The sequence below is a fragment of the Magallana gigas genome, chromosome 3 (genome assembly GCF_963853765.1).
Source record: "Magallana gigas chromosome 3, xbMagGiga1.1, whole genome shotgun sequence".
Lineage (NCBI taxonomy): Eukaryota > Metazoa > Mollusca > Bivalvia > Ostreida > Ostreidae > Magallana > Magallana gigas.
The window spans coordinates 25366297-25391561 of NC_088855.1; the positions used below are offsets into that span (position 1 = coordinate 25366297).

The 25265-nt window shown below is 34.0% G+C and overlaps 1 protein-coding gene and 2 long non-coding RNA genes across 3 annotated transcripts; 1 reads left to right on the plus strand and 2 right to left on the minus strand.

The window, feature by feature from the left end:
• Positions 1–8599: 8599 nt before the first annotated feature.
• Positions 8600–11609, minus strand: LOC136273743 (uncharacterized). The gene is made up of 2 exons (XR_010711971.1): positions 9518–11609; positions 8600–8813 (listed from the first exon to the last, which is right to left on the minus strand). It is a non-coding gene; the product is annotated as an uncharacterized lncRNA (long non-coding RNA).
• A 349-nt stretch (positions 11610–11958) lies between these two features.
• Positions 11959–16093, plus strand: LOC105332413 (uncharacterized). Its single transcript, XM_034480166.2, has 2 exons — positions 11959–15055; positions 15180–16093. Exons 1-2 carry the CDS (start codon positions 11959–11961, stop codon positions 16091–16093), a joined length of 4011 nt encoding a protein of 1336 aa, XP_034336057.2.
• A 5307-nt stretch (positions 16094–21400) lies between these two features.
• Positions 21401–24775, minus strand: LOC117692919 (uncharacterized). Its single transcript, XR_004604203.2, has 2 exons — positions 22807–24775; positions 21401–22432 (listed from the first exon to the last, which is right to left on the minus strand). It is a non-coding gene; the product is annotated as an uncharacterized lncRNA (long non-coding RNA).
• Between the last annotated feature and the right edge of the window lie 490 nt (positions 24776–25265).

Consider the following 25265-nt stretch of genomic DNA (forward strand, 5'->3'; position numbering starts at 1 on the left):
TATTTTTCGGACGAGCTTATATTGCAATTATTGACTATTCGTCTATATAGAGTTATATAGTGAGAATATACTACTGAATATAACAAATATATATATATATATATATATATATATATATATATATATATATATATATATATATATATATATATATATATATATATATATATATATATATATATATATCTGTAGATAAATAAAGCCTTGGTACAGCAAAAAATACTTAAATAAATAAAACAGAATGCGACAGTCCAAATTAAATAAATTGTTTACTGTTAGCGCTTTCAGTCATGTCGGCTCTTCAGACAGTTATACAAAATTAACGAGGCCGAGTACAGAACGAGTACGCACGCTTTCGCGCAGCGTTTCATTTGTATTGTGACGTCATCTTTTTGCTTTGTTGACGCCATGGCGTGATAGTTTCAACTGCAGATATTCAGCGAAATTTGTTGAAAATAACTCGTTTGATGTGTAAAATTGATATTATATTGTGGAATAAACATAAATGTCTCGAAGTATAAGCTATATTTGGGCTCGGGTCGAAAACGTGAAGAGGGTTCAGCAAGCCTAACCCTCTGTCACGTTTTCTTAACCCGCCTAAATATCGCTAAATTTATTTATTTCAAGACATTAACCATGTATTTTATATCATTTACCCTTAATATGTGATGTTATATATTTATTTATTACCGAAATATGTCTTAATGTTTTAATAATACAATAAAGGTCACCATTTCCGTCTTTGTCAAATAAAAAATAGCCATTATCTGACAAACTGGGAAATTGGGCGTACAAAAAATAACTTTGATAAGACCCCTGGAACAAACCAGGAGGTAAAAGTTTTTTTTTATTTGACAATTTGATGCCTTTTAGCAATAACTTTAATTTGTAGAACAGAAAAAGAAATCCCTAGGGCAGAAGTTTAAAAAATGTGCAAATTTGGTACTTTTCAAGCAAAATCCCATAGAGTCCTATGTTAAAAATTAACAAACTTTGAGATGACCCCTCAAACAAACGGTGTGGTAAATGTCTTATTTTTTTAACTTAAAATAATAATTATATCAGTAGAAATTCTTGTTAAAAATTTCATTCAAAAATCTAGGGCAGAAAAAATTAGACCCGGCCTCGTTAAAAACGTTGTTTGTAACGTTATCAATGACGTCGTGTTTTTAAAGTTCATTATGACGTCACAATGTACATCAAGGTAGCGATGGCGTGAACTTTATCAACGCAGTTAATAAGTTTCGGGTTAAATATTTTAATAAAATAGTCCTCTTTTGTGGTTCGGGCGATTTCATTTGAAGTCCACATTTTGTAAAACGGAAATATTTTAAATGTTCCCTTTCCGCACTTCGCAAAATGTTCCGAACATGGAGTGTTTCTCACTGTTTCGTCCTTTATTTGTTGTTTGTGGACTCTCACTCGGGCGTTGAGCTGGTTAGTCTGGCCAATATAATTTTCTCCACATGTTGGACAAGTCGCACAATATATCAAATTAGACGATTTGCAGTTCATTGGGGCATTAGGTTTTAAAATTTGGCCGCTTTTTAATATTATTCCTTCTCCCTCCTGTATAAGGTCACATGTTCCACATCGGGGGTCGCCGCACTTTTTGATGGAAATAGTATTGCTGGACGAGAACTTTGCTTTGGAGAGAATTTTCCTCAGATTCGGCGCTTGTCTTCTGCTGTTTATGATAGATGATTGGTTTAACAGTTTTTTCATATTTTCTGATTGTTCTAATATTGGAAAAAAACGTTTTTGCTTATTTGCTTATTTTTTTTAAGTTATCCTTTCATGACACATTTATAATCTAATGATACATTCATTGCATAAAATTACGTAAAACAAACGTTTTGGAAAAAAATCGTATCCCCGTTACATGTATTATCGGGGATACGATTTTGTTCAAAATGTTTGTTTTACGTAATTTTATGCAATGAATGTATACATTACATTATAAATGTGTCATGAAAGGATAATTTAAAAAAAAGTAAGTAAAGTTCCGTGTGCTCAATGGGGACTGAGGAAATTCTAGTTACAGAATTCCGAAGACACACATCCCCTGGCTACAACGATTTGTATAAAAAAAAATTGTTCCGTGTCACCTAAACTTGTGTTTATAATACTCGTACATGCATGATGTCGGGCGTACAAACGTAAACTTTGGGATTATAAAAGTGCTGACTTTGATAGGTTATATCTTTTGATTATGGATAGTAACTAGTCAACTCTTATATCTGAAGCCAGTAACGTCTCTGTTGATGCTGAAAGTTTTACCATTTATTTCCTTAAATGCGTACATGAATGCATTCCAGAAAAAAACTATTACTGTTCGACCTACTGGTACTGTACCAGTTATCGGCTAAGACCAGTTATCGGCTAAACTTAGAGTTCGGGTTTATAGCACGCAACAATCCAAGATTTTTTATTTCAGTCGACTTTTTCGAATAAAGAAAAGTAAGTTTGCTTGAAAACTTTCTTGAATATGTTTTATACATGAGCTTAAACGATCATTGTTTACCGATGATTTACATCTTTGCACTTTCAGCAGTGAGGGAAGTGACGTAATAAGTTAAAAATAGAATATTACCTTTTTGTGATACGTTATTATATCCCTTCTTTGATTTGACATATAAAATCAATACATTTAACATGTATAAACAAAAGGAATTCACGAATTTCCGAAAGATTCGAAGCGCAATTGAACGCCTGATTGCACAATTATGTATTGAATAATATACGATTTGGTGTATTATACCGTATGATAATAAACGAATTATTTTATGAGTTTTGTTTATAATGTATCATGACCCCGAATACTTTAGTCTGACCTCACAAGGGGCATAATTCAAACTACATTTAGCAGAGTATAAAATCAACATGAACACGGATTTTTACTATGTTATTATCACGAAGCTGATAACTGGTACAGTAAATCGTTAAAACTCGGCAAATTCGGGGCGTGCTTAAAAGCACAAAACAAGATGTTTTGGGTTCTAAATAATGATATAAACTAACAGATTGATAAATAAGGAGTTCACTTTTTAAACTATGTCAAGTTTTATCCAAAAATATCAAGAAATAAGGAATTACGAAAAGAAAACGTTAAATTTTAGCCGATAACTGGTACAGTGCCAGTAGGGATAAGCCATGGTTCGATTCTACAATTAGGATTGTGACACGATGGCGATGTTTTTCTTTGAAGGTTCTCTATGTTTGATACAAATTTGGGGGTGGACGAGTGCGTTTGGGGGTGGACGAGTGCGTAGCACGAGTCCACTCCCAAATTTGTATCAAACATAGAGAAACTGTCGAGTTCTCTAAATGATTTGTGACACGATTGAGCATATGAGACTTCTAACTGAATAGCAGTGTCATGTAAATTTCACTTCTTCCTATATCGAAAACACCTGTGTATTCCCGGGTCAATAAGTGTATTGGAGTTAGATGATTATTACACAATTTCCGCAGATCGCGTGAGACTGTATCAGCATTCAGTTTAGATATGACCACAGCTAGGGTAAGTTGGAGATGAGCTCTTTTGATTTCCTAATGGACGAGGTAGACGATATTACCTTATCGCAGATATGCGAAAATATAGATACAGAGCATCATGCATCACGTATTTGAAGGGCTTCAAATTCTTCGTTTTTGCGCAGATTCGAATGCGGGCGCTGCAGAAAGCTGTTTGATCGACTTTGATTGCTGGAATATTTTGACTATTTATGGACTGTGACGTTCATCAGAGCAAAGTGAAAGAAAACACAGCCTCTAGATTTGGACCAGCCGTAAATGATAAGGAACAAGTTGTTGTCCTTTAAAAAAGGAGTACAATACGTGGACCATTTGCATGTGTTTCCAATGAAACGTGAAAGCCTTAAGATTATCAGAGATTCCACCGACTCTAGCCCTCTGCTTTTAACCACTAAATTTGTACGTTGGATTACGTATATGTATAGCCCTGACTTTTTATCTCAGAATTTAAAGGGTTCATACTTCTAAAATAATTATGATCTATCTATTAATGAAGTCTGCATGTATAGTATCAGGCATTCGACGAATTCTACTATTTGTGCACACATTACGATTCGCACTACTTTGTTAACTATGCAGTGACAGCTTTGTTTAGATTAATTTCATATTTTGATGCATTTTTCTTGAGATTTAAACTTTTATACAGTGACATAATTATTCAATCACACTTAAATGCTTAAAAATTTTTAATCGGGAAGTACTCTAGCCTCGCCTACTATAAAAGTAAAGTTAAGTTACATGTGTATACGGAAAACAACAAAACATTGCAAATTATGCCATTTGATGCATGTTGTAGTTTTAATAACATTAACTTATTTCATAATACTGACAGTTCATATCACATGCCGGTTATTTCTTTAAAAGGAATACTTTGTTTCTGTATTGACTACTGTTTACCGACTACTTCACAATTACAATTACAGCGCCTTTGAACTTTATGTGTGCATATGGTATGGAATCCCGATCCCGATTCAGATAAACTTGTACTAGCCTGGTTCCCTGAGCTACCCAATACGCACAGGAACCAGGCTACCTCATGCGCAGGCTGAATTTTCCCCATAGCATCCGGTTTAACCTCGCTTATATATTTTCTGCGTGGACCTCAGGGTCCACGCAATGAAGAAATCTTATTGAAGGTCAGGAAAACCGAAACTCATAATATAATACAAAATGGGCCTTGAATGTGTTTGAAAAATGGCGTATCTTCATTTTCGTTAGGATCTAAATACTAGTAACTGTCAGTGGAATTAAGTGCTGTGTCCCGAATGTAAAAAAGTCATAATTTTCTTGGGAATTTTTTATTGATAAGGACCCATACTCTTTCTCTTGCTTTGTATATTTTTGTAGTTTTGAATATCATTTGCATATTGATTTTGTTAAAATTGACATTAGAATTAAATATGTTGCATTTATTGTTGCATTGATTTATATTTAGATCGTTCTGTATTTAAGATACAGTACAGTTGGCTAATACAGAACGGTTTATTGGCAAATACCGCACGGCTTATCAGGTAATACAGTACAGCAAATAGCTCGCCCCAGTAGCCTTGCACTGTGTTGTTAATACAAAATGGTAAACTTCAAAGAAAAACACCGCCATCGTGTCACAAATAATACTTAGAGATCGTCTACGTAACATTGTAATGAAAACTAACAAAATCTGTGATTGGTCAAAGTATAAAAAAGTTATCAAGTCAACAACATGAAAAAGCAAGCATTTTCTAACTACTACGACAACATTGAAACTTTTATTGATGACTCCAGTAAAAGCAATAACAAATTATACTGGAAACTTCTTAAAGACGTTTTCCAAACAAAAACAACCAGTGAAATTCCACCTTTACAGTACACAGATGATAAAAATAATGTTAAAAGAGCGTTTTCTGATGTTGATAATACTTTTCATCTATATCGAATATTCTGACTACCGGTAAAGTTTTTACCAGAATTGTACTTACAATGTGATGAAACTTTAGACAACATTTTTATTGAAGAGTTTGAAGTGACTGATATTATATCTGTTTTGCCAGTCAACAAAGCTATTGGACCTGATAGTATTAGTCACAAAATGTTAAAATCAACTATGTTTACAATATGCAAGCCTTTTAATAAGTCTCTTTTAGAACGATCATTTCCTAATTGTTGGTAAATGGCCCATGTTCTACCTCTTTTTAAAAAAGAGGACCCATCACTCTCATGTAATTATAGACTTCTGTACTAAGCTGTGTATTAAGTAAAATGATGGAGAGAATTGTTTTCAAACATGTTTATGATTATTTCCATAGTAACAAATTATTTTATAAATACCAATCCGGTTTTTTACCCGGTCACTCAACAGTGTACCAGTTAATTGAGACATATCATAGTATTGTTAAGAATATTGATGAGGGTAAATCATGTTGCATTGTTTTTTGTGATCTATCAAAAGCCTTTGACAGAGTTTGGCATGAAGGGCTTCTTTTTAAATTACAAACTTACGGTATTTGTGGCGATCCTTTTCAATGGTTTAGCAGCTATTTGTGTAACAGATCTAAAAAAGTGATGTATAAAGATGTATTATCATCCAGCTTAAGTGTTAATGCTGGAGTGCCACAAGGATCTGTACTTGTGCCCCTTTTGTTTTTAATTCATGTCAATGATGTTGCACAAAATATGTTGTCCTTTTGTAGATTATACGCAGATGATAATTCAATCCAGTTTGCAGATAAAAACTTAAGAAATGTAGAAAATGTGTTAAATCATGACCTTAGAATATTAGGAAAATGGTCCAATGATTGGTTACTTAAAAATCCTAATAAAACCAAAGTTATATTTTTTAGCAAATTAAAACGTAATGTAACCTCAGAACTGTTTTTTTTTTTCAAGATTGTCAGTTAGATATTGTTTCTTGTCATAAACATCTAGGCCTAACGCTCTCTGATGATTTGAAGTGGTCTGTGTACATCAATGATATAGTGAACATCGCTTGTAAAAAATTAGGACTACTTAAGAAACTTAAATTTACTTTAGGCAGAGACAAACTATCAAAATTATATATAACTTTTGTAAGGCAAATATTAGAATATGTTTCTGTTGTATGGGATGGTTGTTCTTCCGCAGAAATTGAAAAGTTAGAAAAAGTACAGTTACACGCTGCAAGAATTGTCACGGGACTTCCAATTTTGGCCTCAAGGGAATCATTGTATTTCGAAACGGGTTGGGACTCTCTATCTAAAAGAAGGGAAATAGCTAAACTAACGATTATGTACAAAATTCATTACAATCTTGTACCACAGTATCTTGGTGATATTGCTAACATTTATAGGAAAGATAAATCTCGCTACAATACTCGTTATGAAGACAATTATATACCTCCTAGAGTTAAGTATGATACATATAAAAAAATCATTTATTCCAGATGCTATAGGCAAATGGAACTCACTAAATTCGGATATTAATCAAAGTACTGAAAGTACTGATAGGCGGAAGCATGATCGCAAGTTGTCAATGTCATAGTGTTATAACTATTTCATTTTTAAGAATTAGTTTGATAACAGAAAACACTATTCTAATATGTCAATTAAGGTATATAAATGTAGTAAATGTGGAAATACTCAGCTACTGCACCACATTAATCTGGATCATGCCTTAAATAAAGATTAGATGAGAAAAGCAATTTAAACATCAAAATATTTATTTTGTTAAGTACATTCATATAACAGTTGATACTCATATGCAAGCTGAAATTACAGGAATACATTTTCATTTATTATGCCGATTTATTAAAAATAGTCATTTTGACATCAAAATGATGAAAGAATATTATAGTATTAGAATTTAGTTAACTGAACTTCTGAAACTTCAGTATTTTATTCTTTACAATAATGTTTCACCAAAATACAGAAGTTATATTTGTACATCACTTGATTACAGTATTTTACACAATCAAGTAATCTGTGTGTCATTTTGCTTACCTGAGAAGCAGTAGCCATTGAGCAGCTGTTGAGAAATCAGCTTTATAGAATAATACACAAAATATCTGGACAATGTGTAGTAAACAAGGTAATCAATAAAGAGATTTTGAAGTTATCTTAATATATTCTCAAGTTTAACAGTAACAGGATGATTTCAAAGTCATTTTATATGACTGTGGAGAATTGCAGACCTCTAAATGATCCTCAGATTGCAGTTCATACATTTTGTTGACAAATGTTTAAAACTTTGAAAGAATGTATTTACTTACTGTACTGTACACCAAACAAATTATACAAAGATCAACCGTATATGTAAATGTTGAGAATTACAATACAATATAAAGGCCAAGTAATTTAGGGATTAACTATATGTGGTAGAACATATTATTACAATCTATTTCATATGTATTTATTCGTTTTTGGATTTTCTATTTTCGTTTTGTGCAGTACATTCTTAAATATTATTCATCTAAAGTTTTATTGCGCGCGCATGGTTCTTTAATTTCATTGGTTCATATTATTATCCAATAAATTTGATTCTCTATTAGTATAAGTAACCGTTCAACCTAAGTCCAATTGGGCAGTATTTCATTTTAAACGACGTCGGACAATCCAGTGTATATCAGCTGCATCTTGTGGTAGGTTAATATCATATTTAGTTATATATTTCTTTACTACCATGATAGTGATTAGGGCATATTATTTTAATTGCAAGGTTTATACTTTATCGTATTTTTGCAGTTAATCTTGCCATTGTAATTTTTGAAACTTGTTTGTAAGTTCTAATATTAAATTGCTACAAAACATGTTTTACCATATAAATGAATACTGAAGTAACGGTTGCATTTTTATCAACGAATTATCGAAACTAAAACATATTGAATGTACATGTAAAATTGTATTTTGTCTAATGTATTTTTCTTTGTTTATAGGTCAATGCTTTAAAACGTTTAATAAATCTGTTAAACAAAACGGCTGTCTTTTGGAATTCCTTACTGCTCGGTTACATATAGATTGATATTCAATAATGTACAAACTATGTGTCCTTTACAATTGCTTCATGTTGTACTGTCAAATCACAGGTCTCTAGTACTGAATACATTTGAACATTTAACTTTTAAGTTTTTATTTTAATACTAATGGAATCTTCAAAAGAAAATCCCTATTACAGAACATAGACTTCCAAAGAATCCCTTTATAGCTGCATGCCATAATTTGTGTTTTTGGAAAGCGTGTAATCCTGGAGTGTGCCATTTGTGGTAACAACAATTTCAATTCACTAGTGTTTTCTTGCATCCATTATACCAATTTCAGCAGGATATTCTAAAATGTGTTGATGAAAATGAATAATGGATATGTTATCAAGCAATATTTCATTACAATATACTTGAATAAAGAAAACATGGATTTAAAAATAAAATTCATCTATAAAATATTTTAAATTTATGTGTGTTTTACCTTAAATAATTTATTTTCAAAAGTATACATGTATTTTGCAAATAAAGGATAAGATATATAAGAAGATCACACGATATGAATTATCAATATTTGTAAGGTTATTTCGGTATATTGCATACAAGTAATGGAAAATATAGTGATTGAACTGTAAATGAAAGTTTTTTCTCCAAAATTCTTCAGTTTATAATTGCATTTAGAACAAGAATATTTACTATATTATTAAAGATATGACAACAAGATATCTGTGAGTTGATGCTTACTAGTGATACCCCTGCTTTGGTGTGTATACAAAAAAACATAGTTAACATTACATGTAACGGGAAGTTGATATACAATATTTTGAAAAATGAACCCTACTGTATGGCATGCCTTAACAAAGACTGATTAAATTTTCAAGCATCTGCAATTTTTGCTGAGCTATCTTTGACAAAATTTGTGTTACAGACAAACAGACACACAAGGGTAAAACAATATACCCCTTCTCCTTCCGAGCATGGGTATAATTAGTTCATACTTAAACAAGAAAACCACGGGGAATATCGTAATTAAATTTAGTTGTATTTACTAGCCTTGAAAATGGTGTTAAGGCCATTAAGATGAGGATTCCAGTATATTTTAGATGCCCTGCTTCCATTTAGAAGTTAAAAGCGCTGAATTGGGAAGCCAACACCGCATTTATAGCATCCGTCTTTTTCTTTGTTTTGCTTGAATTTTGCTGTGCGCCCAAACTCTCCCCTTCACCAGAGATGAAGAATGATGTTGGGCTCTCATTTTCTCCTCTTGTCAATTAATGTTAATCAGTTTCTTGACATTCATCTGAAAGAACATATACATATAGAACAAATAGATATATGTAAGGTTATTATCTATAATCATTGTCAGGTATATGATTGAGTCTTTTTGGAATTGCAATTAATCATGAACATGGTAGATCAAAGATATACTGGTATATAGACCAAGTTCTCATGAATTGAAAATTTTAAAATTAAAAAAAAAAGATGCAGTCATCAACACTATCATATAAATTATGATGTAGAGAAATATCCATAGGAAATTTTAGTCACTTTCATTATAGAGTAGGCCTAATGATAACGTAATTCTGATATACAAGTTAATACAGTAGGTAAAAGGATAAATCATGTTAACTTTTTTTAAATGTTCAATTAAATATCTTTGTAATAGCCTATCTGTAATATTTATTATATCAACCAATCAATTGCATCTTGTATTATTATACTTAAAAGCTATATTTGAGATATTTTTAGAGAAAATCATTTGCATTATTCATGAGTCATTTTAAAACCAAGCTGAATATTGTAATTTTTTGTAAACAAATTGAATGAACCCTATATCATAGAGTGCAGTTCGTAAAGTATTATAAAATCACCATATGAACCTATAGGTGTCACAAACTATTAAAGGTTTAAAAAAAGGAAACGTTTTCTTCCGTAATATGCGATTCCATTGTGCTAAATTTTAATCTTTAAAGAAATCCTATAGGCCTCGCCTTGTACAGTATTCATAACTTTAGACCGACATTTCAGAATTATCGATGAATGCCTAACACAAACAATATAAATTCTTTCATAACATTTATGTACTTATCCGAGATTTCTCTGATTCTAACCCCCGCTTTTATATTGTGACATGTCTCCCCCGCACGTCACAATATACAAGTTTCGGATTAAGAATGTACCAGCTCCTCGATCAAGAAAACGTTATCACCATTATTGTAACATGAAAATCTAAAATGATTAGGCAAACGTTTATACAATGAGAAATAACACATTAGTTACCTAACTTACCTTACTATGTCGAAGATGGACAGTCACCAGTTGTTATCAACGTGGGTTTGTTGACAAAAATTTTACACTGCATAATTATGCAGTATTGTCTGAGATTACTACACGAAACGTTGGTATGTTTACAAATAATTTATAGGCATGGTATCATTCTAATAATCTTTTTTAAATAGATTAATACATACCGTTGTTTTTTTTTTTAAGAGCATTCATCACCTGCATGTTTCCCTATCAATTTTTCCTTCTATACTCATAAACACGCAATTTCAAATTGAACTATTTTTTCCCTCGCAATTTCATCTACAGGCATCCGACTCCGTGCTTATCCTTTGTTTATGTCGCATACCATCGCAATAGTTATCGTTCGTTCCTGTACTATCAAAAACGTAAACTCCTAGATCTTCCACTTGCTATCTTTGCTATAGGCATTTTCAATGGATTATTAAAGCCGATCACAAAAACGATGAAGTAAAAATTTAGAGACATACCACAGTTCTGATTATCAAAAACGATGTTTAAACGGGGGTCAAACAGCGGGAGGGGGGGGGGGGTAGAGAGTTGTGTGCCATTAGTTTAAATAACATCCGATAGATTTACCACGAAAAAGGGCAGGAATTTGACCTTTGACGTAGAGGGTCATGAAAGCAATTGCAATAGGCGCTTCCGCCTAAAAAATCAACATCCATCCGCCAGTTTCAAAGAAGCATCTCTAATAATAGCAGTGATTCAAAAGTTCCTAAATATTTTCTTCATGGTAAAAGAGTAGCTAATATCATTCATACAAAATTAAGACACAATTGTTTACTAAATTATGATTTACACAGAAGAAATATTGTTGATTCTCCAAATTGCATGTGCGGAAAGAAAGAAGATGTACATCATTTTTTATTTGTTTGCAAACTATTTTCTAAAGCAAGGAATATCTTATTTAATGAACTATTCCAAATACAAAATTTAGGCATTATAGATTCGCATACTTTCCTATGGAGTAATGACAACCTAGATTATAAAACTAGTGTTAGAATTTTCACAGCTGTGCAGAACTTTATAATCAATTATCGCAGATTTATATAAGTATATTATTTTGTTCTTTACCATTTTTTCAATATATGTGTATATACTTGTACCATGTTTTATGACAATTGTAATAACTCATGCAGCCATGTTGCGTAACCGGATAAAACTAACTTTATCCCACTTCTGACACCATGTCACACAGCGGTATCAAAACTTTACCAGAATTTATTATAGCTGAATCTAACTCTGGAGCGAAAGAATGGGAGGCTTACAAGCGCGACTTTCTTGTGCATTTAGATGCTCTGGGACTGGACGACAAACCCGGTAAGAGGAAAGTAGGATTATTACTAGCTAACATGGGCCGGGAAGCTGTGAAAATCTACGATTCGTTCACATGGGCTCCACAAATAGAAGAGGACAGAGACAACAACATCGAGGCACAACCGGGAGAGAATAAACATGATCTAGAGACAGTATTCAAGAAGTTCGATCGTCACTTTGGGGTCCATAACTATCGAAACATTAAAAGGCAAGAATTCTTGAAAACCAGGAGAGGCAAAAATACAATAATGGATTACATATCCGAGCTGAAACGTAAAGCTGAATTTTGTGAGTACGGAGAGCAGAAAGAAGGGTTGATATGTGACATGATAATTAACGGTGTCAATGATATGAAATGTTCAGAGAAGTTAATGGAAATTCCCGCTGGCGAATTAACCCTGGATAGGGTCATTCAAACCTGTCGTCAAGTCGAATTGACCAACGTGCATTTGAAAAATTTGGACGCTGAAAACCCATCAGTAAATTTTGCGAACACAAAATATAACACAAGCTACGAGAAACCAAGGACATTCGGACAACCAGTGCAGCGAGGGCAGAGAGGAGGAAGCAGATACCAAGGTACGCATCCGTATTGTGCAAATTGCAGCAAACATCATATTAAAGGACATTGTCCAGCATTTAACAAGCATTGTGATGCCTGTGGGCAGAAAGGACACTTTAAGCATTCAAACCTATGTCAAAGTCGTGCAGCACCACCAAGAGGTCATCAGAGAAGTCGGAGAAATTTCAGAGGAAGAGGACACCCTCCGCGGCGTTCGCGAGTATATTATGCGGAAGACAATACACCTCATGACAACTCTGAGCTAGAAGAGATGTTTAATCAGTGCACAGTACAAGATGTGTGGACCGCGAGTACAGATACTAATTCAGAGTCAACCGGTGATTGGAAAGTTACATTTGACATTGGCAACAAGAAATTAACCTTGGACATTGATAGCGGTGCACAGTGCAACATATTATCCAAAACAAGTGCCGAGAAATTTTTGTCCGTTGCTCCGATCACTGATAGTAACGTTATTATCAATGGCGTAAGCACCAAAGTTAAAGCATTTGGACAGATAAGCTTACCATGCAAATACAAGGACACAGAAAGACTAGTTAGTTTCCAAGTGATTGACAATCCTCGACCCTTACAGTTACTTGGTAGGAAAGACAGCATTCTATTTGGCCTGATCGCAAGAGTTAACAGTGTCAATGTCAGTACCGCTACTGAGCAATTAAGGAAAGACTATGCAGATGTCATTGGACAGGACATTGGATGCCTTCCTGGCGAATACGAAATAAAAATCGACAAAACAGTGGCACCCGTAATTCACGCACCAAGAGCTATTCCAGTAGCTATTCGTGATCAAGTAAAATTTGAGCTTGACAACTTAGTTCGTTGTGGCATCATATCTCCAGTAACAGAACCGACTCCATGGGTCAACAGTATGGTATGTGTGCGGAAGAAAAATGGCCGCGTGCGAATTTGCAAAGATCCATCAGATCTCAACAAGGCAATTATGCGTGAACATTATCCAATGAACAGTATTGAAGATAGTGTGACAAGATTGCACGGAAGCAAGTATTTTTCAACCTTGGATGCTAACATGGGCTACTATCAGATCAAATTGTCTAAGACCAGTTCTATGTTAACAACATTTAACACACCCTTTGGAAGATACCGATACCTTCGTATTCCAATGGGGTTGAAATGTTCCGGTGAAGTTTTTCAGAGGGAGATGGTGACTCATTTTGGCAGCATGGAAGGAGTAGAAATCGTAATAGATGACATATTAGTTCACGGAAAGACCTTGGAAGAGCACACTGACCGACTCAAAAAGGTATTGGAAAAAGCCCGAACCATCGGATTGAAGTTAAACTCAGCTAAGTGTGAACTTGTGAAACCGGAAGTTGACTATGTTGGCCATCGTCTCACAGGAGAAGGCTTGAAACCATCAGCAGGCAGAGTAAAAGCAATTCTTGAGATGAAGGACCCAGAAGACAGAGGGGAACTTGAGACAGTACTTGGTATGTTAGCTTACCTTGCCAAGTTTATTCCAAGACTAAGTGAACTCACAGCTCCGCTACGGAAAATGAAAACAAGTGAAACTTGGGACTGGGACGTTGAATCGAAACAAGCATTCACTAATGTCAAGAAAGCACTTACCTCTACAGATGTCTTGAAGTATTTTGACGCCACTCGACCAGTGACTGTTACCGTTGATGCATCAATGAAAGGCTTAGGAGCAGCGATTTTGCAGGAAAATGGAGTTTTGGTCTATGCATCTCGAGCTCTAACCTCAGCAGAACAGAGATACGCGCAAATCGAGAAAGAGATGTTGGCGGTAGTATTCGGATGTGAACGTTTCCACAAACTGCTGTATGGGAAGTCTAATGTGACAATAGAAACTGACCATAAACCACTGGAAGCCATCATGAAAAAACCCATTCATACAGCACCAATGAGGATACAAAAAATGATGTTAAGATTACAGCCTTATGAGTTTAATCTCATCTACATTAAAGGCAAAGAAATTGGATTGGCAGACTGTCTGAGCCGACTACCATTAGAGAACAGTGACGAAAGGCTGATAGATGATGAAATGATGGTCATGGTAGCTGAAACCTTATCGTATACAAACCATGAAACACTAGTCGAATCTACGAAGAAAGATCAACAGCTACAAATTCTGAAACAAGTTATTTGCCAAGGATGGCCAGAGAGGAAATGTGATGTACCACTTGAAGTCATGCCATTTTGGGACTTTCGTGATGAACTATCTACTTACAATGGATTCATCTATCGTGGGGAGCGTACAGTCATACCGTCAGAACTAAGAACAGTAACATTGAAGACAATCCACAGTTCTCACCAAGGGATCCTTAAGAACAAACAGAAAGCTAGAGAATTAGTGTTCTGGCCAGGAATGAACAAACAGATTGAAGATGTTGTCAGCAGATGCAGTGCATGTTTAACACATAGAAACAAACCACAAAGGGAACCAATGATGATTCATCCTATACCTTCACTTCCGTGGAGCAAAGTTGGATTTATTTGAGCTTGATAATCGTCATTTCCTCATCCTAGTTGATTACTATTCAAACTTTATTGAAGTAGCAGAGTTAGAAAGGGACACCAGAGCGAAAACTGTCATAACAAAGATCAAGGAGTGTATTGCTCGTTATGGTATAATGGACATATTAGTGAGTGACAATGGTCCACAGTTTGCATGCCAAGAATTCAAAGAGTTTACAAGAGCATTTGGGATCGACCATGTCACATCATCACCATTACATCCACAATCAAATGGACTTGCAGAAAGATCAGTACAAACAATCAAGAACATCTTAAAGAGATGCACAGAGTCTGGAGATGATATGTACTTAGGGCTACTTGATCTACGCAACACCCCCAGGGATAACGAAATCGGATCACCAATGCAACGTCTTATGTCCAGGCGAGCTAAGACACTGATACCCATCAGTGACACATTGCGAAAGCCATGCATTATAGAACCAAACCTAGTCTCTACTCGTCTTATGGAATACAAACAGAAGCAAAAATTCTATTATGACCAAAGTGCAAAACCAAGACCACAATGTGAACTTGGAGATTCCATACGCATTCAAACACCTGATGGTTGGAAACCAGCAACCTACGTGTCAGCCTCTGTACATCCACGTTCTCATATGGTTGAAGCTGGCAGTCAGGGAAGAACGTACCGCAGGAACAACTGTAAACTGATGAAGACAAGGGAAGACCCGCATGTGATCCAACCCAAACATGAAGGATTTGCGTCGCCCACTCTTGAAGTTCCGATCCTGAGAAATCCATCGGCAAACCATTTACCACCAGCAAAGCCTAAACCAGCATTACCAGAGGAGAAGCCAAAGGTTGAGCAGAAGTCCGAGCCGGGACAAGCACAAGATACACAGCGAAGATGTACACGTTCCGGACGAGCCGTCACAAAGCCAAAGTACTTATCCGACTATTCCGTGTGATTCGCGGTCATGTGATTATCTATTATGTGAAAGGGCATAATAATCCGGCTATTGGTAATTTGCGGAACGGAACGGAACCAGTTAAGAGGCCCCAAAAGGGGAAACAAGATTTTTTTTAAACGTCATTATTTCAATTTAACTTATCGTAAATGGAAGATTGTTTTACAAATTTTGCTGTTTTAATGAACTGTGTATTACATAAAATATGCTACTCATTGCTCTATAAGTCAATACACGCTTCTTTCCCGAGAAAACCTAAAGTCACTAGTTGTTTTATGATGTTTGATTGACACTGAAAATATAAAGTTGAGGTTTAAACCAAACTCAATTAATCTGTGTGTGTAACGTCGATGAAAATTACTTAAGTAATCTTTCTTCTGAATAGATTTCTTCTGGTTCCGTTCCGTTCCGCAAAATACCATTACCCGTGTGGATATTGGTATTTAACGGAACGGAACGGAATCTTTCAAACTTTTTAAATAAAGGAAAACATCATAACAACTACTAGCTGTTTGTTTATTTCTATGTTCTTTTGAGATAAATGAAGCAAATCATTTCATCAATTCAAACATCTTGCATATGTGCATATCACTCCTGTGTTGTGTACAGCTATAACTTTTATTTCATCTATGATACTACATTGATTACACGGATGATATTACTAGTTTGTTCATCAAGCTAGCAATAACGCAATGTGTATGCCATATAACGTAGCATTCTAAAATATAACGAGCACATTCGCAAGGAAAAAGTTTAATATTCATCACTTACCTTCCGTCTGAACAATTTTCTTCTGGTTCCGTTCCGTTCCGCAAAATACCATTACCCGTGTGGATATTGGTATTTAACGGAACGGAACGGAATCTTTCAAACTTTTTAAATAATTGAAAATATCATAACAACTACTCACCGTTCCTTGAATTTTTTATCAGATTCTTTAAAGATGAATGAGTCTATCAGTCAAATCAATTCAGTCATCTTGTGTATTTGCTGATGATTAATTTCAGCGTTTGTGTGCGTGTGCTGCATACAACAACAACTCTGTTTTCATTTTTTTTTTATCAATTTCATATCATTGTCACGGCAGAACTAACTAGTTGGTTAATTAAGCTAGCAAAAACACAATGCTTATATCAAGTAGAATTCATATTATACCAAGATCATTCGCAGCGCAGGGATAATATTGGGTTACTGTCGTATCGCCCCAAAGCCAAAGCGCCCCATGCACGAGCGCCCCAAATTTTTTTTGGAGCGCCCCAATTACGTTTCACGAGCGCCCCAAAATGTATTCACGAGCGCCCCAAAGTAAAATTATCGTTATACCTTACGTCTTGGAAAATTTGCACGAGCGCCCCAAATTGGATTTTCCAATATTGTACTAAAATCGGGATCGTTTTCACGACCGCCCCAAGAGGATATTCCTTATTATGTCTTTCTGCATAGAATCTTGTTGTATCATTACACCTTACGTCTTGAATAATTTGCCCGAGCCCCCCAAAATTGGATTTTCCAATATTGTACTAAAATCGGGATCGTTTTCACGAGCGCCCCAAAATAATTATCCTGATTATGTCTTTCTGCATAGAATCTTGTTGGATTATTTTTTTACGAACGTGCCCTGAAGTTGCCTACGATTTGTAAGAAAACTATCTTATGATTAGAAAATCATTTCCACGAGCGCCCCAAAACTGATAACTTTTAACTTTGCTCTCAAATCAGCATTCTATGTTGCTATAAAGTTAATATTTGACTACATGTGTAATAAATATTTGAAACCTGATTTTGCTTTAAAATGTATGTTTGAGAATCTCACTTTTACGTTAAATAAGCATCATTTACACGAACGCCCCCCAAATGAGATTATTCTATTTTGAAATAAAATCAACGTTGGTGTGTGAGTCCCCAAGTTTGGATTAATTTCACGAGCGCCCCAAAATGGTTTTGTTTATTAGTCCTTATTAATCTTCGATGGAATCTCATTAAACTTACACATTATTATTCCGAGCGCCCCAAAATACATACCTCATTTTTTTTAAATTTCGATCGCACCAATTCTGTTGAATTGTACAAAGTATTCTTATTTTTGAAGGAAATTTTTAATAATGTCAGATATAATCCAACACAAATTGTTCTTCTACTCTCAAATTTTCCGCGCAAACCTCTAAATATGTTTTTAAGCTTACATTTACAGTCAATCATTATTTATAAGAAAAAATCCAATGCCTAATATGTGTATTATAAATGTTATAATTGTATTTGCAGTGATATATAGAGCCAATGGGACGGGTGTGTCATTATTTATTTTGTATTACATATACCGTATGTGTTAAAACATTAGGTTCCGAAGACAACTGACGATGATGTAATAGAAGGGGATATTCGGAAACATTAAAAGGTGTCAAGGGAGGGGGTATCCTGTCACGGTATCAGGAGAAAACATACCCAGACACGCGGGAGACGTTGGCTTCGTCGCGTACCCCTTTGATTAGATGTGTGTACACCATGAACTATAACCACTGTGTGTATTGTATGTATACATTGATTGTGTTCGGTATTTTATAGAAATTATCAATAATGAACAAAAACACACCAAAAGGAAACGTGATATTTATAAAGGGAGCAATAAACAGACCTGTTTACAAATATTGGCATAATTATTATATTCTCCATCGTTCGAATGTCAACGAAGTCAATTAGGTAGATAATTGCCATATTGTTTGATTGATATTGATTGATGAATATCAATTTCGGGGCTCATGCTTTGATCTTTGTATAAAAAACAGTTTACGGAAATATTTGTCATCGCTTTACATCAGCATTTTTTATTTTTGTATAGCAAACCTTATTTTAGAGCGCTCCAAAAAAAGAAAGAAAAAAAATAACAATAGCTTATGACTCGAAAACTACATCGAAACTTACCCCCCCCCCCCCTTCCAAAAAAAAGAGCAAGAATAGCAATTTGTGTAGCACTTGAAAACAAGTCATTTTAGATTCATAATATTTTATAACGAAACTTATTTTGGGGCGCTCGTAAAAAACAATAACATTATTTACCATTCGGAGCATTGGGAAATTTTGCTCATAACATTCCAATTATTACTTTGGGGTGCTCGTACGTGAAAAAAATTTAATAATGAAAAAAAAAACCATTTGGGGCGCTCATGACGTACACGTGAACAAAATTAATCATATAAAAAAAACCATTTGGGGCGCTCGTGACATACACGTGAAAAAAAATTAATCATAAAAAAAAAATTTGGGGGCGCTCGTGACATACACGTGAAAAAAAATAATCATGAAATAAACAACATTTGGGGCGCTCGTGACTTACACTTGGGGCGCTCGTGAATTGTACTTGGAGCGTTCCAAAAAATTTTTGGGGCGCTCGTGCATGGGGCGCTTTGGCTTTGGGGCGAAGTGACTAGCACTCGTACAGCTATAACTTTTATTTCATCTATGATACTACATTACTTACATGGATGATATTACTAGTTTGTTCATCAAGCTAGCAATAACGCAATGTGTATCCCATATTACGTAGAATTCTAAAATATAACGAGCACATTCGCAAGGAAAAAGTTTAATATTCATCACTTACCTTCCGTCTGAACAATTTTCTTCTGGTTCCGTTCCGTTCCGCAAAATACCATTACCCGTGTGGATATTGGTATTTAACGGAACGGAACGGAATCTTTCAAATTTTTTCAAAAAATATGAAAAATATCATAACAAGCACGGCATTTATTCAATCTATAACGAACATGTATTTGTTACGGGAGTTTACGGGAGATTTAACGAGTTTGTTTATCAAATTAACAATATACAATGTTTACATCCAGTAGAATTTTATATTATATCAAACATATTCTGAGGGATAACATTATTTCCAAAAATAATTGATGGCTTTATTTGTAATACATTAAAATATATATTAATATAAGAATATGGATTCCATACTTATTAATAATTTTCTCACGATTCCGTTCCGTTCCGCAAAATACCAATACCCGTGTGGATATTGGTATTTAACGGAACGGAACGGAATCTTTTACATTTTTTAAAGCCATCTCAGGGCTTTGTTCGTACGATCAGTTTTATAATAGAGATTAACTGCCACTGATCATGGCTAAATATACATTTACATGCTTTATATGTTAAAAATATCATGTGCACATTAAATGGATTGCATGTCACTGAATTTTCATATCCATGATACAGCAAGAGACAGATTATCATAATGTTGATTAAATGTGCTTAATCATGTGTCTCTGTATTCCGCTTGTAAGTTTGTGTTACTAATCAGTGCAGTCTAATTGCAACTTCTCGGGCCTTCCCGACAGGCTCGGAAAAAACATGAATGCATTAACATTACCGGATGTTAGAATTTTATACAAAATGGAGTTGCTTCCCATTTAAATAAGGATAGACTAAACAGCCTTGTCATTGTGTGTCGTTTTTCGTGGTATAGTTTAGGATATATCGTTGGCTTTAATGAAGTCTATGTCAGGTCTCAACAGATCATAGATTGTGTTGTATTTATATCAAGTTTTATAAAAATGGATGTTACCATGTACGCCTATCTAATACTTTCAATTGTGTCAATTTCAACTGTTACCCTCCAAAACAGGACTATTTATTTTTTTATACTGAATGTTTTAAAGGGGCATGGTCACGATTTTGGTCAAATTTTATTTTTCTGTTTTTATTATTTACAGTGCTTTATGAATGCATTTCTAATGATCACATGAAATTTGGGTGCCCGTCGGTGAGTTTTAAGCAAGATACAGGGCTCACAATTCTTCATAATGTAAACAAGGCTCGTGCCCTGTTTTTGTTTACATAGATTCAATATACCAGTAAAAAATCTTTTTCAAGCTGATTTGTCTATATTCTTATTTATTTTAAGCATAAATAATCAGTTCCTAACGATTAACACATTCATTTTAGGTCTAAAACTGGAATTTTTACTTCAACAAAATGTAAACACAAGCTTTGTTTACATTGCGAGGAATTGTAAGCTCTGTAACTCGCTTATTAGTCAACAAATGACACTAAAATTTTGATTGCCTATTAAAAATGCCTTTCTGAAGCATTATAAACATTAAAATCGAAAAAATAATTTTTTACCAAAATCGTGACCATGCCCCCTTAATTTTAGAGAACATTTTACTGCTTCTACATAGAAATGACGAGAATTATACAGCAAACCGTACGCGTATGTAACAATTTGTGTGTTACCCGTTGCCAAGGGGTTGCTAATGCTGAGGGTAATATAACGGATTATCAACTGCGTCTAAACCAATCAGATTTCAGTATTTTTTTTTTATTCGAACTTTCATGTACAAGTTATTCACATCATCTTATATATTTAGTTTTACAGTGCATACACATCATATATTCACTTCATTTGAGATTTAGAATATAAGTATAATATAGACACAGTCACATAACAAAGATAAAAAAGCACGTGTACAGACAAGTGTATACACCGACAGACAGACGTATATATGCACAACCAATCTCGAAAACATGCTTTCAGAAATTAACATAGAATTATAATAAAACAAAATATTCGGAAATGTATTTATTGGCCAATAAATCTCTCATCGACGGTAGAAACTAAAATATACATATAAAGACAAATGAATTCAAAGCACAAATCACACACCAACGCTAGATCAACATACAGACTTGAATCAAAACGACAACTGATTACCCTTATGGCACGTCATACTATTACTTATTAGGTTAGTTACTGACTCACTACGCCTCGCCATCTATGAGATTGATCAACCCAGTATATTTCCGTAGTGAGTCAGTAACTAACCTAATAAGTGTTTTGTTTTCCAAGGACTATCAAGCGACATGTTTATTCACAAATAGCGATGATCTACGCAAAGCCATGTACAAGATGTCTAATATCTCGTGCAATTTAACTCATTTAAACTCGATAGGAATAAGTAATTTTAACATTTTACAACCTATATATCGTCAGAAATCGTTGGAGAAACGGAAGAACTTGTTTAAAACATAGCTTGAAATGAGGACCCCCTATAAATCCAAAATGGCGAGTGTCGTCCCTTTACTTTTTTTAATGTACATTGAATACACTTTTTTAACATGATTGAAACGGGGGGTTTCGGTGAATTTATTTATTGCAATACACAGAAATACACATAAGATTACCAATTTTAATCAATTTTTTCTTCGGGAACAAATAATTAGGAAATTCACTATCCAACAACCAAGCCCCTGTGATTAAAGTATTCTCGTGCAAAATGTGACATAAAGTAAGCATTAAAGATTTTAATTGACAGATAACTGCAATGCGATAAGAATCTGTAATAAACAAAATACAAATAAAAATGACAGGTATTGGTTTTCATAGAAAAACAATTCAATAAACCTTTCACATAGAATTAAGTAATGCAACATATCTTAAATATATTCTATAAACAAATTCATTAATTGAATAGAAAATAATGAGTTAAAACCGTAATCAATTGACTTTATTAAACTGACAGTACGTAATTATCAAGTTCAAAATGTAATGTTTGTCGACGAAATGGCGCACCATACTTGAAGCACATGGTAAACTAAAATCCATCGGTAACAAGAATATGCAAAACTAAGCATAGTTGACAATAAAGACAGAGGTAAATTACATCACTAGAAGATTAATAATACATAATTATAACAGTCAAAACACTTACACAGTGGAATTCAAGGCTTACAAAAAACTGTAGTAATCGAGCGTTTAGAAATATGGCGCAGTACTCCACCCATAAACAAACAAGTCGTACACAAAATCTTTCGTACAAAATACACGTAGTAATCAAAATAAGATATGCACAAGACATAACAGAAATAAAAGTTAACGTTGTACACAAGATAAGCACACAAGATATTTATAATTTTATATTAATGAAATGGTTTGTTAGCTTGCTTCTTATATCCCAAAATGATGTTTTGATATTTTCCATTATTTTTTTTTTTAAGATTCCGTTCCGTTCCGTTAAATACCAATATCCACACGGGTAATGGTATTTTGCGGAACGGAACGGAACCAGAAGAAAATTATTCAAAAGTTTCGTAACAACATTTGTTATATCATTATTCATTTCAATGTATAACAAATAAGCTATAGGTTAGCTTTTTAAAAAGAAAGTTTAGAACGTCAGCCAGCGGAATATTATTTTAGGTCAAACGTGAATACACAATCTATTGAAATACGGGTAATGTAGTTTTCAGAAGAATGATAATAGGCAAGTGTATTTTTAGTTTGTACGCTTATTTTCATGTCTGTATGCATATGTGCGGAGAGAAGCTTATATATTATAGCAAAGTACTTACATTGTACGATTGCAAATCTACTTATTACTTAAAATTGTAATTTGCAAGATAGCACTCTGAATTTCATGGTCCTGTCGCAAACTACTGCCAATGCATTTTCTCTCCAATCTCACTAAGCTGATTCCAAAGACCCCTGAATGCAGACGATACTTATGGGCAGTCTTTCAAGATATATATCCAGTTTGACCTAGAATCTTCGAGTTTCTCTAACAAGGACTGTCTAATTCCTTCCCAGAATTTTAATTTACGGAAGCGCAATTGAAGTTTAATCCCAACTTAATAAGTCAGCCCACTCATAAGGCTATCAAGTATTTATTTTTAAAAATGATTATAACCCTGCAAATGGATTTGATATAAACTTCGACTTGATGTAAACATTGTCTTTCGCTAGCTTGATTAACCAACTAGCTAACTCTTCCTAAAAAAATCAAATAATTTATTATATAATGAATAAATGTTGCCTTTGTAAAAATATGTTTCACATTTTAAAAAGTTTGAAAGATTCCGTTCCGTTCCGTTAAATACCAATATCCACACGGGTAATGGTATTTTGCGGAACGGAACGGAACCAGAAGAAAATTGTTCAGACGGAAGGTAAGTGATGAATATTAAACTTTTTCCTTGCGAATGTGCTCGTTATATTTTAGAATTCTACGTAATATGGGATACACATTGCGTTATTGCTAGCTTGATGAACAAACTAGTAATATCATCCGTGTAAGTATAATGTAGTATCATAGATGAAATAAAAGTTATAGCTGTACACAACAACACAGGAGTGATATGCACATATGCAAGATGTTTGAATTGATGAAATGATTTGCTTCATTTATCTCAAAAGAACATAGAAATAAACAAACAGCTAGTAGTTGTTATGATGTTTCCCTTTATCTAAAAAGTTTGAAAGATTCCGTTCCGTTCCGTTAAATACCAATATCCACACGGGTAATGGTATTTTGCGGAACGGAACGGAACCAGAAGAAATCTATTCAGAAGAAAGATTACTTAAGTAATTTTCATCGACGTTACACACACAGATTAATTGAGTTTGGTTTAAACCTCAACTTTATATTTTCAGTGTCAATCAAACATCATAAAACAACTAGTGACTTTAGGTTTTCTCGGGAAAGAAGCGTGTATTGACTTATAGAGCAATGAGTAGCATATTTTATGTAATACACAGTTCATTAAAACAGCAAAATTTGTAAAACAATCTTCCATTTACGATAAGTTAAATTGAAATAATGACGTTTAAAAAAAATCTTGTTTCCCCTTTTGGGGCCTCTTAACTGGTTCCGTTCCGTTCCGTTCCGCAAAGTACCAATAGCCAATAATCCCTAGTCAGTTAAAACTCATTTTTTATGTTAGTTAATTACGTTTAGTTGATGTTACACTAGTCAGTGTATTTCTAGTCATTCTGAAATTTGTCCAGCCTAATCTGCAGTAAGAACAATATTGAACATTGGATCTGATAATATTTTATTTGTACAACTCATTTGAATTAACTTAACTATGTATTTCATTCTAATCTCCAATTAACACAATTATTAGCTAAATATAAATCAGAATGTTGAATTTTATAAAAGGGAGGATGTAATATAATCAGAATTATCTTGTGTACGATCTGTTACATTGTTGGAACTCTCTTATGTAAGAAGTTGAATAAAGTTAGTTTTATCCGGTTACGCAACATGGCTGCATGAGTTATTACAACAATTGCAAATTACTTGTAATTGGGTGAGAACCTAGTAAGTTGCAAGAACTTGTGTTCGAACCCTTTGAATATCATATATACATGTACAATAAAATACGTTCAAAC

Coding starts and splice junctions, on each gene's coding strand:
- LOC105332413 (XM_034480166.2), top strand. CDS start 11,959: ATGTCACACAGCGGTATCAAAACTTTACCAGAATTTATTATAGCTGAA. Junction 15,056..15,179: donor AGATGTTGTCAGCAGATGCA/GTGCATGTTTAA, acceptor TCCTCATCCTAG/TTGATTACTATTCAAACTTT.